The 13,199-nt window shown below is 44.8% G+C and overlaps 1 protein-coding gene across 1 annotated transcript; it reads left to right on the forward strand.

The window, feature by feature from the left end:
* Window positions 1-3,510: 3,510 nt before the first annotated feature.
* PSMD6 (proteasome 26S subunit, non-ATPase 6) lies at window positions 3,511-9,951 on the forward strand. The gene is made up of 8 exons (XM_064667305.1): window positions 3,511-3,762; window positions 4,923-5,128; window positions 5,671-5,816; window positions 6,494-6,713; window positions 6,819-6,927; window positions 8,071-8,239; window positions 9,433-9,510; window positions 9,646-9,951. Exons 1-8 carry the CDS (start codon window positions 3,618-3,620, stop codon window positions 9,740-9,742), a joined length of 1,170 nt encoding a protein of 389 aa, XP_064523375.1. The 5' UTR covers window positions 3,511-3,617; the 3' UTR covers window positions 9,743-9,951.
* Window positions 9,952-13,199: the final 3,248 nt, after the last annotated feature.

Below are 13,199 nucleotides of genomic sequence, written 5' to 3' on the forward strand. Positions count from 1 at the left end.
AGTGGGGCTGGATGAGCAGAGGGATAGGTGACAGATGCAGATCCTGGCTCCAAGGATGGCTCTTAGAAGCAAAACACTGTCATAAGCAGGTATGTTACACATCCCTGCCAACACCAAGTCAGTGTCTGGCTGGACACAGGAGCCTGGACAGCAGGCAGTGTCTGGGGAGGGGAACAGGGCAGGTTTCGGGTGGTCTGTCCCAGCTGTGCCCCTGCAGAAGGCTGGAGGTTTCCCAAACTTTCCGTTTGCTGAGTGATAACAGGGCTTCACTTGGCACACTGAGGGGTAAAAACAGCCCAGCAAAGCAAACACCCAGAAGGTAGAAAGAGACGCGGCGCAGTTACTGCTCTGAAATACTGGCACCTTGTGGCAGCTCGGCCCCAGGCACACACGCTGTAGCCGACTGTCCCGCTGGACATTGGGTGGCCAGGACACAACCAGAGCAACCTCACGCAGGCTCACGGAAAGTCACCTTGCTCTGGGTAGCATTTAGTAACACCTGTTTCTGGGGAAGGAGGGGGTCTGAAAATACGTATTTGCATTTCCAGCCCTGTTTGTGGCCTCCCATGGCTGCAAAAATGATCATGAGGAGGGTGGAATTACTTGGGTTGCCCATGCTCACCTGTAATTGTCTGGGGCACTGACCACACAAGATATGTCCACCAAGGAACTGCAAGGAACCTGCAAACGAACTGCTCCATGTGCATGAGCAGCACCGGGGAAGCGCAGGGTCTGCACTGTCCTCCACAGTGCCCTGGGACAGGGACCCCTCTGCCACAGGGAGGAAAATAAACGTGTCTGTCTCTCTCAGAGAGCTACAATACCCCTTGGTTTAACAAGGGGATGGCAGAGCTCTGCTCCCTGTGAGAGGAGTGCAGCCATCAGCTGCACAACGGGCTACTGGCCTATCAGCAGCAAATACCACTTTATTTTGCTGGTTTTAAGCCTGACTGCACAGCTAAAGGGGCTGACAAACCTGCTCTCCTCCAAAATCACCATCAGTCAGAGGAGACCTCCTTGGGTGCTCTGACTGCCACCAGAGCCACCCCTGGGACTGGTGCGAGCAGGAAGGTGGACAGGATTTGTGCTCTGCAGGTGCAGAGCCATAGGGGAGTTCTGAGGAGCACCTGCCAGCTGCAAAAGGTCCTACTTCCAGCTGGATAACAAGTGTGTATTATGCCATGTAAACAACCTGCAGGATATCCATACTGTTACTCTTCAAGGAAGAGCATCATTAGAGTTAGTGGGAACCACCACAGGGCTCTTCACAGGACCAATACATCTTGCAGGGAAGGAAACAATCATTCGAGGTCCATTTTGGGGAAATTATTTTTTTTTTTTTTAAATTATTATTCGGATCCTTTTTGTAAGATCCTTTTGTAAGATCGCATGAGAATTATGGTCACCGTAAGGCCTCACTCTTCGTATAAATATTTGAGATACAAATATTCTCTCTTAATTTTCTTTCGTGTTTAGCTGTGAACATGCATGTAGCTGGACCCTTTTTCTCTCTGTTATTGCTGGAATATACGTAAATATGAAAACGTGGGCAAATATTTACAGACAATAAATGCGGGGGCGAAGTGGGTTAATTAACTCGTGTTTCTTATGGTTACAAACCAAAACACGACATTTCAGCAATAACTAAACCCAAGAAAATTAAAACTGAGCTCCCTTACTCTTGTCACACCTAGCAACTTATTTTGGGGCCAATTAAAAAGTGGCAAATCCAGAAATGGGAGGTTGAAGAATCTTTTTCTCCCACAGTACATAATGAATCTGTGGCTTTTACTGCCACAATGAGCTGAGGATGCCAAAACCCAGTGGTGTTGACAGGGTGTGGGTGTTTCTATGGACAGTAAGAATGGCCAGAGGTATAATGGCTGTGAAAAATGCAAATTTTGGAAGAGGGCAGACCTCCAGCTGTGGCTGCAAACCAATATTTATTAGGGATTAGGGAAAGTGCTGCAGTGACAGCCAGGTTATCTGCTTACAAGGGAACTGCACACACTTTCCACCTTTCACCCAGTGCTGGAGGGACCGGTTGCAATAATTGGACATTAAAACTGTTTCAATTTTTTTTTCTTCGTTTTTTGTGAGCTAATCCCATCTCAGCTGCTCACACAAGTAACACTCACCCATGTGTGCAGTGCCTGAGTGTTTGGAACATCAGCCTTACTTAGCAGAAAAAAACCCAACCATCCCTTTCTTCCCAAACAAGGCATGCTAATAATAAACAGCATTCCACAGCTCTGGAGCACACTGCCCAAGGAATAGAGCTGGGGACAAGATTCAAAAGAAAAATATGCAAGAGGTCTAAAAGTGTCTGTCATAAATAAAACTAATTAATAGGTCTCTGAGCAAATGCAAAGGCCAACAGGCAAATAACATAAACATTGCTGCAAAAGATCTACTGCCGTTCTCTGCAAAGCATCAAAGCCATTCCTCATTGCACAATCAATGCAAAAGCGATTTCAAGTTAAAAAAAAGAGTCAGAAGACAAAGGAAAAACTGCTTCTAAAAAAAACAAAGGAGCTGCCTGACTTAAAACACAGTTTCTCCTTTATTTTATTCTAGATTACTAGAACTACAAGCCAATGACTTAAATGAAGGGAAAAAATCGGAATCAATGCAAAAAATACCGACACGTATCAAAAACACAGCAGGCAACTGTTCCTTCCAGTAAACTTCTAAATAATTCACACCCAAGATACAGAAGCCAACCTTAGGAACACACAGTGCCAAAACAGTCGAGGGAACAGTTTCTTTTGTCACCCAGATGCAAAACACAACTCCAAAATAGAGGCACCAGCCAAAAGAGTTGCATTTAAACCAAAATTCCAGCAAATAAAACCAAAACGTGCCTGTGCAGCAAGCATGGTCCAGGCTGCACTGCATGGGATCCTGCATCCCACAGGATAGCCCTGGGGACCCAAAAATGCCCTTTGTAGAAACCAAGCACCCCATGCCTGCCCCGCCATCCAGCCGTGTTACACTCCAAAAGCACCAACTGTGTTTTCATCTTCTTGTAAACTTCCAAGGGAAAACAGTGGCTGATACTCCCAATGTTCTAAAAGACAAAAAAAGAGCTTGACTTGGGGCATCACATGGGGCTGAACCTCAACAGCTCTACACGCAGGAACTCGTGAAGACACGAAAACACCGTTGCGCCCAAATGTACCATCTGTAAAACTTTGCACAGACACTTGGTGGGGGCAGATGACCCGCTGTGTCCCCTTTCATCCTGACCCATTCATCCTGTGATGGGGTGGTTTTGTGACTCTGTGATTCTGTGACTGACTGTGATTTTGTGACTGTTTTTCTGTGATTTCGACTCCGTGACTCCGTGACTCCATGACCGTGTTCCCGTGACCCCGGCCCTGTTTCCCGGCCCTGTTCCTGTGACGGCCCCGCTCTTCCTCAGCGCCCCCTGCCGGCGCTCCCGCCGCCCTCACCCCCCCGTGGGTCCTCCGGGCCGGCAGGGGGCGCTGCGCGGCGGAACCTCGCGGCCGCTTCCGCCGGTCGCGGCTGAGTCACTGCGCGCGCCGCCCGCCCGGCCCCGAGCCCCGGCCCGTGTCCCGTGTCCCGTGTCCCGCGTCCCCCGTCCCACCGCCGCGATGCCGCTGGAGAACCTGGAGGAGGAGGGGCTGCCCAAGAACCCCGACCTCCGCATCGCCCAGCTCCGCTTCCTGCTCAGCCTGCGGCCCCGCGCGCCCGACCCCGCCGCGCGCGACGAGCTGATGGCGGCGGTGCAGCTGCACAGTGAGTGTGGGCCGGGGGGTTTGGGGGGTCTGTCCCTGCACGGGCATTGCTGCCCAGGGGATCTGTCCGTCCGTCCGGATCCGACTGTCTGTCTGTCCTGAGGCCGTGTGGCTGCGTCTGGTCACCACCCCGAGGATGTGTACGGGGGGCGCTGGGTGTGTTGCGCTCTGTGTTTGTGTGTGTGCACATCCCCCAGCAGCCCGTGGTCACTCTGCCCCCGAGACTGTCTCCCCTGAGCGTGGACAGCCCCAGAGCAGGGTGGTGAGGCGGGTGAGGTGGGGCAGGGAGGGTTTGGACATAGGGGTGCGGTGCCCTGTCCCCGGCTCTGATCGCTGTTGTGTCGTGCTGGTATCGTGAGAGTCCTGAGTTGAGCGCCGGGGTCTGCTGTGTTCGCAGTGGGATAAATAGAATCATGGGATATCGTGAGTTGGAAGGCACTCACAAGGATCATTGAAGTCCAACTTCTGGCCCTGCACAGCACAGCCCCAACAATCCCACCCTGTGCCTGAGAGTGTTGTCCAAACGTTCCCTGAGCTCTGTCAGGCTTTGGGTCGTGGTCACTGCCCCGGGGAGCCTGTTCAGTGCCCGACCACCCCCTAAGTAAGAACCTTTTTATAGTATCCAACCTAAACCTCCCCTGACACAGCTCCAGGCCATTCCCTCAGGTCCTGTCACTGGTCACCACAGAGAAGAGATCAGTGCCTGCCCCTCCTCTTCCCCTCATGAGGAAGTTTCAGGCAGCTTTGAGGTCTCCCCTCAGTTTCCTCTTCTCCAGGCTGAACAGACTAAGTGACCTCAGCCGCTCCTCATACGGCTTCCCTTCAAGGCCTTTCATCATCTCCACGTCCCTCCTTCGGACACTCTCTAACAGCTTGTATTGTGGTGCTTAAAACTGCCCCCAGGACTTAAGCTGAGGCTGCCCCAGCTCAAAGCAGGGAAAGTGCAAATGGGGGAGGTGTAAAGAGCAGTGATGGAAAAGGGTCAGCAAAAGGAAGTGTGAGGGGCAAATTCTGCAGAAACACTGTCTGTGCCGTGTCTGGATTTAACAGGTACCTGGTCACAGGAAGGTTGTCGCTGGCACTGATGATGGCATTGTCCTGGAAACATGCACACAGTCACTGCAGCAATTAACAGCGGAGCCCTTCCTGCTTCTCTTTCAGACATGGCTCCGTACTACGAAGCCCTGTGCAAGTCCCTGGAGTGGCAGATGGACACAGATCTGCTGAACAAAATGAAGAAAGCCAATGAGGAGGAGCTGAAACGTCTCGACAACGAGTTAGAGGATGCAGAGAAGATCCTGGGGGAAAGCGAAATCCGTGATGCAATGATGGCCAAAGCTGAGTACCTGTGCAGGATTGGGGATAAGGTTGGTGATGGCACAGGCTTTATGGACTCATATAACACACTAACCCTCTTAGCTGGGCAGGTCCCAGTGAGCGCTGGGGGACTTGCAGTGTCTTTTCTTACTGGCACAGCTCAGGCATGGATGGCAGATAGGGAAGGGTTTTACTGAAATTTAAATTATCTGGGAAAAAAACCCTAGCCCTTAAAAGAAAACATCTTTTTTTCTTGACAAGGTAAAAAGTTATTTTCCACTTGCAGATATCATTTTTCACTTTCCTTGTGCCTTTAAACTTTTCTAAGCTATTTACATCTTGCAGCTTAATTTCAAGTTACAGAGTAGATTTTCATAGTCCTTAGCTTTAAAATATACACGAGAATCAGCTCTTGTAATGTGATTTAAACTTTGATTCTTTAAGATTATTCAGAATCCATAAAGTGAAAGTTATGGGAAACTGACAAAGTCACAACTGGCAGGAGGAGACAATATGTGTTCTTACCAGAGGCATTTTGTAAGTGTTGTAGAGGCTTTTAACATTCTTATGGTAGAAAACACTCTTTTGCTAGGAGGGAGCTCTTACTGCATTCCGCAAGACTTACGACAAAACTGTGGCACTGGGACATCGTCTGGATATCGTGTTCTATCTCCTAAGGATTGGCTTGTTTTATATGGATAACGACCTCATCACACGGAACATTGAAAAGGCAAAAAGGTACTGCAGGGGTTGTCTGAGTGCACTAAAGCATTCTTGAAACAAGCTGTTACAAAAGAAATTGAAGATAAATACCTTTCTGTCCAGAAGTGACTGGGACTGGTTGGGAGACAGAATCACAGTGATGGGTGGGTGTTACCTTATACTTCCTATTCCTGGAGCTTTTTTATGAAGGGGAAGAGAAAAGCAAGGTTAATATTTTGTGGCAGCTGTTTCCTAGCAGCTGGCTTCATTTGTATTTGTAGCCCACCCCCTGCTCCACATTTTAAGTGTGACTCAGCCTGTCCTCCTCTCCTACTTACAGCCACTCCAATTTTGTGTTAATATGATTCTTAAAAAATGGCAACTTGTAACATTTTTTCTATGCTGCAGTTGGACAGCTTTGGTTTTAGCAGCAAAGGCAGTGGAAAACTGTTGCCACAGCTGAGGCTGACAGTAATATTTACCTTTTCCTTTCAGCTTGAACTTGCACTGTGCAAAAGTATCTGGCCTCTCCTGTCCCAAGGAAGATACTTTCCTCCCCAAAAGGTGTACAGGGCCTGAGCTGTTTCAACAAACTGTAACAAAGCCAAGTTACTCTGTCTCTAATGTCATGGTATCAGTTGATTCATACTTGTTTTGTATAACTTATGACATGACACATTTACATAAGTAAATATTCTTTGTTCTATTTTAAGTCTAATAGAAGAAGGAGGAGACTGGGACAGGAGGAACCGCCTCAAGGTTTACCAGGGCCTTTACTGTGTAGCAATTCGAGACTTCAAACAAGCAGCAGAGCTGTTCCTTGATACAGTTTCGACGTTCACATCCTATGAACTGATGGATTACAAAACGTTTGTAACATACACTGTCTATGTCAGCATGATTGCCTTGGACAGGCCTGACCTTAGGGAGAAGGTAAGGAAAGCAGGTAGAAACACTGGTGCAAACCGACACAGCCTTTCCTTAACCTGTCCATCTCCAGGCTGAAAGTGGTGGTTAAACATGTCTGTTTGCTTTCAGGTTATTAAAGGAGCTGAGATCCTGGAAGCCTTGCACAGTTTGCCAGCTGTACGACAGTATCTCTTCTCCCTTTACGAATGCCGTTATGCAGCCTTTTTCCAGTCACTAGGTGAGGCTGGGTTTTGTCCTACAACACTATTTCAGGTGTTGCAGTTATTTGTTTCTTCAGTTAGTTGTTTCCACAACTTCAGTGGAGTACCTCCAGTCTAGAACTAGAGCTACATGCAGAAAAAAAACAACCTGGAGATTTTTTTAACAGTGACCTAAAATTTCCTCCTTTGATTTTTCAAACAAATAAAGAAAAATTTCACATCCAATGAGCTTTGTGAAAGGTCACATCTGATTAGGTGGAAAAGCATTTCAAAAATGGCTGTGAAACAGTGTCTTACCTGAAGAGCCAGGTCAGGAAAGTTTTGAAAGGTTTTGTCTTCCAAAGAAGTTATGGAACTTGCAGTCTAAAGGCCCAGAAATCTCAACCTGTACAAGATATTACACAGAAAGTTTTCAGTGTTGTTCCTGCTGGCTTTCTGCTCTGGTTTCTGTTTAAAAAGGTGACACCAAAGAAAAGCTTTTCAAAAAACTCATCTTGCCAGTTCTGAGACTGCTTGTTTTCCTTCTGTGAGATTTAGAACACAAGAAAATAAGATATTTAGAAAGAACCCTTCGTTTTGTGGAACGCAGGGACTGATGAGACTGAGTTAAAGGACAGCATTTTCCTATTGCTGGCCTTATCCCTAGCTGAGAACTGAAACTGTCTGGAAAAAAAATCACTTCAGAGCCTGGAAATCTTTGTAGCTAATTTAAGAGCTAGTAGCAGAAAGTTAATGTTATTTCCTTACACAGCTTTGGGTAAGAATGTTTCTTTAAGTAGTTACATACCAAGTTCTGCTCGTTTTCCAGCACCGCACAGCTCCTGCGAGACAGCAGATGCAGCTCCTGCTTTCAGCGAGGTGATACCCCTCACCCCTGACAGGAGGATTCTGTGCTGATTAACAGGCTCTCATTAGCTCTGCCACAATCTTATTTGCATGTTATTACTGCACCTGGTTCCAGAACTGATATAAATTACACAAATTTACTTTAGCATAGAATCCCTTTCATATCCTGAGGAATGCAAGAATACAATATAGCTGCGGTCACACCCATTACTTATTAACTGGTGCCATGTGTTTTATTGACATAACTGATATTTTGCATTTCTTAGAGATTACTGACTCTTTTTTTTTTTTTCCTTTTTTTTTTTTCTTTCCAGCTATTGTAGAGCAAGAGATGAAGAAAGACTGGCTGTTTGCACCTCACTATCGATACTACGTGCGGGAAATGAGAATCCACGCGTACAGCCAGCTCCTGGAGTCTTACCGGTCGTTGACGTTAGGATACATGGCAGAAGCCTTTGGAGTCAGTGTAGAATTCATAGATCAGTAAGTTCTTTGGCTTTTTAAGTTCATAAAGATCTCACTTTATACCTTTTAAATATTTATGGTGATCTCATTACGAATAAAGATCTTTGTTCTACTTTGATTTTAAATAGGCCAAGCTATGTTTCTGTGGAAGAGCATTAGAAACTAGTATTTTGTTAATTAATTGTTTCTTATACTGCTATGTTTATTGACCTCTGTGTGCTGTGAAACTTTAGAATTTAGAGGATGACTTAGTTTTCACAGCTGTGCAAAAACTGAGCTGTTGCAACTTGGGGGATCTGTGCATTTTATATACCCTGCCAGTCTCCCTCCAGTTTTGCTTGCTTTCTGGTACATGGACAGGATCTGATGTTTTTCACTTAAATCATATGCTGCAGACTAAATTTGTAATTCTTTTCTATAAAACCAGCAGATTTAGGTCATGGTAAGTGGTGAGTGAAGTGAGCAACTGACTTTTACTCTATGTACATGAAGCACTTTGTTTCAAATGCCTTCACAAGACTCATTCTTGTTTCAGAGCGGTTTCAGATTTTCTAATATAGAAAACTTACAGAAATATGAAACTGCTTGAAATATTCCGAAATTAATAAGTGTTTCAAGAGAAACCAAATACCCATTCAATTCAAAGGTAAATGCTTTAAAGTCATACTAATTCTTATGCTTCCCAGTAATTTATTACAAATTGTAACTTGTTGTAACTGTTGAGCACAGGAATATTTTCTTCTACCATCAGTGCTGTAGATCACCAGTTGATAAAGCAAAATAACAATAAAATAAGCATTTAAAAAAAATATTTAAAAAACTATTTAGAGACTTTTCTAATGAATTGACTGGCATGAAGATATTTACCCCAGGATAAATCAGGTGCACTGCACAACTGCTGCCTTTGATTTGAAGAGTAGTTGATGCTAAGCTGAGTGATAAGTTTCACTGAATCAAGTACAACACTTTGGCCTTTGAAGAAAGTAATAAGAGGTTTTGTGTTCAGATCACTAGAATGATTATTCTTGGGTGCAATGTCTGAGCTTTAATAAGATGAGGATGCATAAGATAAGATACCTTATGGAAATACATAAGCTGCTGCTTCAGAAATACAGCGTGGTGACACTGCTGTGTTGTAGCAGCAGTTTCAGTGCTGTTAGGTCTACAAGTCCTTGGTGAAACGATCTAACCAACTTTTTTTCTTTATTTAGGGAGCTTTCAAGATTTATTGCAGCTGGGCGATTGCACTGCAAAATAGACAAAGTAAATGAGATTGTAGAAACTAACAGGTATGTAACAATTCCTCGTTTTGACAGCCCAGTTCAATTGTATACCTTTTGATGACATTTACTACAGAAATGTTTAGTGCCTTGATATAAAATACATTCTTCTAACCCCTTTTTTTCCCCCCTCACAATTCCTAGGCCCGATAGCAAGAATTGGCAGTACCAAGAAACCATCAAGAAAGGAGATTTGCTGCTAAACAGAATTCAGAAACTTTCCAGAGTAATTAATATGTAATTTTTTTAATGCAAGGGAATGCAAGATTTAGATGTTTAAAACATTTTGGAAGTAACCTATAAATATATTGTATAACTTGGTATACTGTAGGGAAAAAAATAACTAGCAGGAGAGGTAGTGTTTTTACTTTCCACTTCATTATGTACACACTGTTCTGTTCGGGTGTACGGAACCCAGTTCATTTATTAAATGTATTATACCATTGGTGATCTCTTGTAATATACTTTGTTCCTTTCCTTGCCTGTTTATACAGTGTTCAATATTGAATAGCAAAGCAGGGTCACGACCTGTGAACAGAGAGAACTCATGGCCATTTTATGCTTGCTTTTTTAGGACTTTTGTATTGGAATCAGAGGTGAAAAGAATCAGTTGCATAATAGTAAAGTAGCCAAAAATCTTAGTGAAGATTGTGGACTGTCCAGACTGGACAGACTCTTGCAATAAGGGGGTTACACTTTAAGGGAGAAGGAATAAGGATACAAGTGGTTGGGGTGAAGAAATAATATAACCACAGAAACTATATGGACTAAAACTTTGGGAACATCTTTAACTGAAGTAGCCTCTCCCTTAAAACTACAGGAAGTCAGCACGTGAGCAAAGCATTACATTTGTAATTCCTGCCTGGGTTAGATTTGCAGAGGTCAGAGTGATGGCAGGAGCTGTGGAAGTGACCACTGCAGTGTGACACAACTGATCAAGTACTGCAGGGGTTACGATTTCTTCCTTCACAGCTGCTGAGGAATGAATGTCTCACATAGGCTGCTGCCAGGCTGATGACACATGGTTTCTGGCCGTAGGCAGCAGCTATTTACCCTGCTGGCCTGCCTGGAGGGTTTTTTCCCCTCCTCCCAAAGACAGTCTGTGACTGAGCTCTGTGAGCTGTTTGATGCAGCTGCACTTGGCAACAGAACCCATTTACTGCCGGTATTCACTGCAGCTCCAGTGCTTGAAGTAACCCCAACAGGTAGATGTACACAAAGAAAGTCCCAACATTTGGAAGCTGCTGTGCCACAGACAGGACAGTGAAATTTCCCCTGCCCACTTGTCTCCTGTCTTTGAATTGCTGCTGCCTGCTCAAGGTTGGACCCCTCAGTGCTGAGGGGCTGTTACTGCTCTCTGATGAACTGTTCTGAAAACCAAAATATGACCTCATGATTTTTGGGTTTCTTTTACTACTTACTGGAAGCTGTTTTGGTTGTTCCCCATCCAAGAAGCAGATACTTAAAGGTTTAAGTTTCAAACAGTACTACATAGAAGAAAATTCTGATCTTTCTTCAGAATAGTGAGAGTAATAAATGAGAACTCTAGAATTCACCAGGTGGTCAGCTAATGAGTCTCTGTTTTGTGCGTTCCCACACATACCACTTCCTATAAAGTTTTAATTGATATAACCCAGTATTCAGACTTTTCAAAGCTGCAGTAATGTCTCTTGTTTTTGTGGATCTGTTCCATACCAGATAAGTAGAGCCAGCTAGGGAGCCTTTAATCAGGCTGACTTTTGGGAACATCTTTTCCACCTTCCATATGTGCAGATGTGAAGCCTATTAGAAGACCAGACTGTCTGAACATCTTCACTGAATTGAGGGATTTAATTTCTGGTGCACAGATAAATTTTCCTTTCCAGCATGTTTCTACTTGAACTGGCCTTAACTAACTATATCAAAGCTTCCATTAAGTTTATGTACTATTATGTATTTTTTAACTGTAAGTTGAAGAGAACAGAAACCCACTCAAGAAAACTAAGCTAACGGGCTTCATGCATTCCAGAGAAATCTTGCTGTTCTCTTAGTGTGGGTAAGAGCAACAGAAAACAGAAATGCCTACTCTGTGAGGAAAATAAAAGTATTACTAAAGAGTCTTTGGAGAGCTATCAACCATTTTATCCTAACCATCATTATCATCGTGTTGGAGCCAAGCATTTCAGAATCTGGTGTTCTCTGCTCAATGTTCCAAACAGAAGTGCACAGTCCTACCAGAGCAAAGACCCCATTTAAAGATCCCGACTTGCCTTGCTCATTTCCTGATCTCAGCCTACATCCTGCAAAGGAGGATCCAAGGAGAGCCCACAGAACTTCTTGCCAAACCTTTTTGGGCCAAAGCCTGGCAGCAGAGAGTCATAGCAATTTTACCTGAGCAATGTGAAGGCTTTGTGCAGCAGTTCAGCCTCTCAGCCATTCCAAATAGTGGTGGAATAAAATTCTGGACAGTTGCAGGGAAAGGCAACACCTAAAGCTCACAGCTGGAGGCACAAAGCTTAGCCAGAGCAGCTGTTTGCTCTCCTGAAAAAAAAGAAAAAGCATCTGATACACAGTTTGTCCAAAGAGTAGGAATGCTGAGGGGTCCAGAGTGGTCAGGCTTTGAGCTTATCAAGGACATAATTATGTCTATTCTATTGTTTTTAACTGCCTACTTCCATTTCCCTGTCAAATCAGAAGCATTAGAACTTCTGCTTCCTTTAAGCCTGGAAGTAATTTCAAGTTACTTTTTACTGTCCCATGGTCATGTTAGTTTTACCTTTGGTTAATCTGATCTCATGATTTCCCTTTATTTAACTCTGATTGTGAGCAGCACTCCAGACACAGCCGTTTGTGCCTCACTCTTGACACCTTTCCGTGGATTTATAGTCCGCATACCAAAGTTGTACATTCTCTCTCGTAATTTAAGCTTGTGCAGTTTCTTGAGCTAATGCCATTCTCCAATTTCGCTTTGCAAGGCTGACTTCACCCTCACAACAAAGTAGCCAGAACCAGACACAGATTTCAAGCCACAGCCACAACACTGAGACACTTCCACCCACTCTGCAGTGCATTCCCTGCCGTTAATGGGTGGGAATGCAGGCGGGAAGGGCAGGACATGGGGTGTTGTAGGGTTTGTTAGCAAAGCTCTGCTACGAAGTTGTTGAAATCGAGTTTGTGTGCAAATGTTCTCTGGCTCACCTGTCTCTGCTGACCTGCCAACAGCTCCGTTGCTTCTCTCACTGAACACTGGGCTCCAGAGCTCAGAGTCCAACCTTGCAGACAAGAGACAAGGCACTTGCTTTAGCAAAAAGTCACCTCTTATGGACGGGAAGGGACTCTGGTAAAGGGAGCCCAACAGCAAAATGGAGGACAAAAAACTTGAGCACTGTCAGAGAGCACCGAACCCAAGCAGCAACACACTGTCTCTACTGATGGTACTTCTGTACCAGTTTGGCCACAGATACCAGCCTTTTCTCCTGGGCTTGGACAAAGCTTTCTGACTGCACTTTGCAGGCCAGTTTTCCTCCTTTTCAATAAAGTTTGAATCCAGGTTAGTTTGAACAACTTCTCTAAAGGTTTTCGAGATTCCCCTGAAGTTTGCTGGGTCAGAAAAAGACCCAAGTGTATGCCACTTTTCCATGACAAAGCTCCCATGCTGCTTGTTAGGAACAAATCCAGCAGCTAACACAGCTCTGAGCCAAAGCACTGAGAAACATCCA

The sequence above is a fragment of the Pseudopipra pipra genome, chromosome 11 (assembly GCF_036250125.1).
Source record: "Pseudopipra pipra isolate bDixPip1 chromosome 11, bDixPip1.hap1, whole genome shotgun sequence".
NCBI lineage: Eukaryota > Metazoa > Chordata > Aves > Passeriformes > Pipridae > Pseudopipra > Pseudopipra pipra.

Bases quoted from the DNA above. Each gene is read 5' to 3' on its own strand.
- PSMD6 (XM_064667305.1), top strand. From the start codon at position 3,618: ATGCCGCTGGAGAACCTGGAGGAGGAGGGGCTGCCCAAGAACCCCGAC. The intron at 8,240-9,432 runs GTAAGTTCTTTG...TTCTTTATTTAG, and splicing joins AGTGTAGAATTCATAGATCA to GGAGCTTTCAAGATTTATTG. The intron at 9,511-9,645 runs GTATGTAACAAT...CACAATTCCTAG, and splicing joins GAGATTGTAGAAACTAACAG to GCCCGATAGCAAGAATTGGC.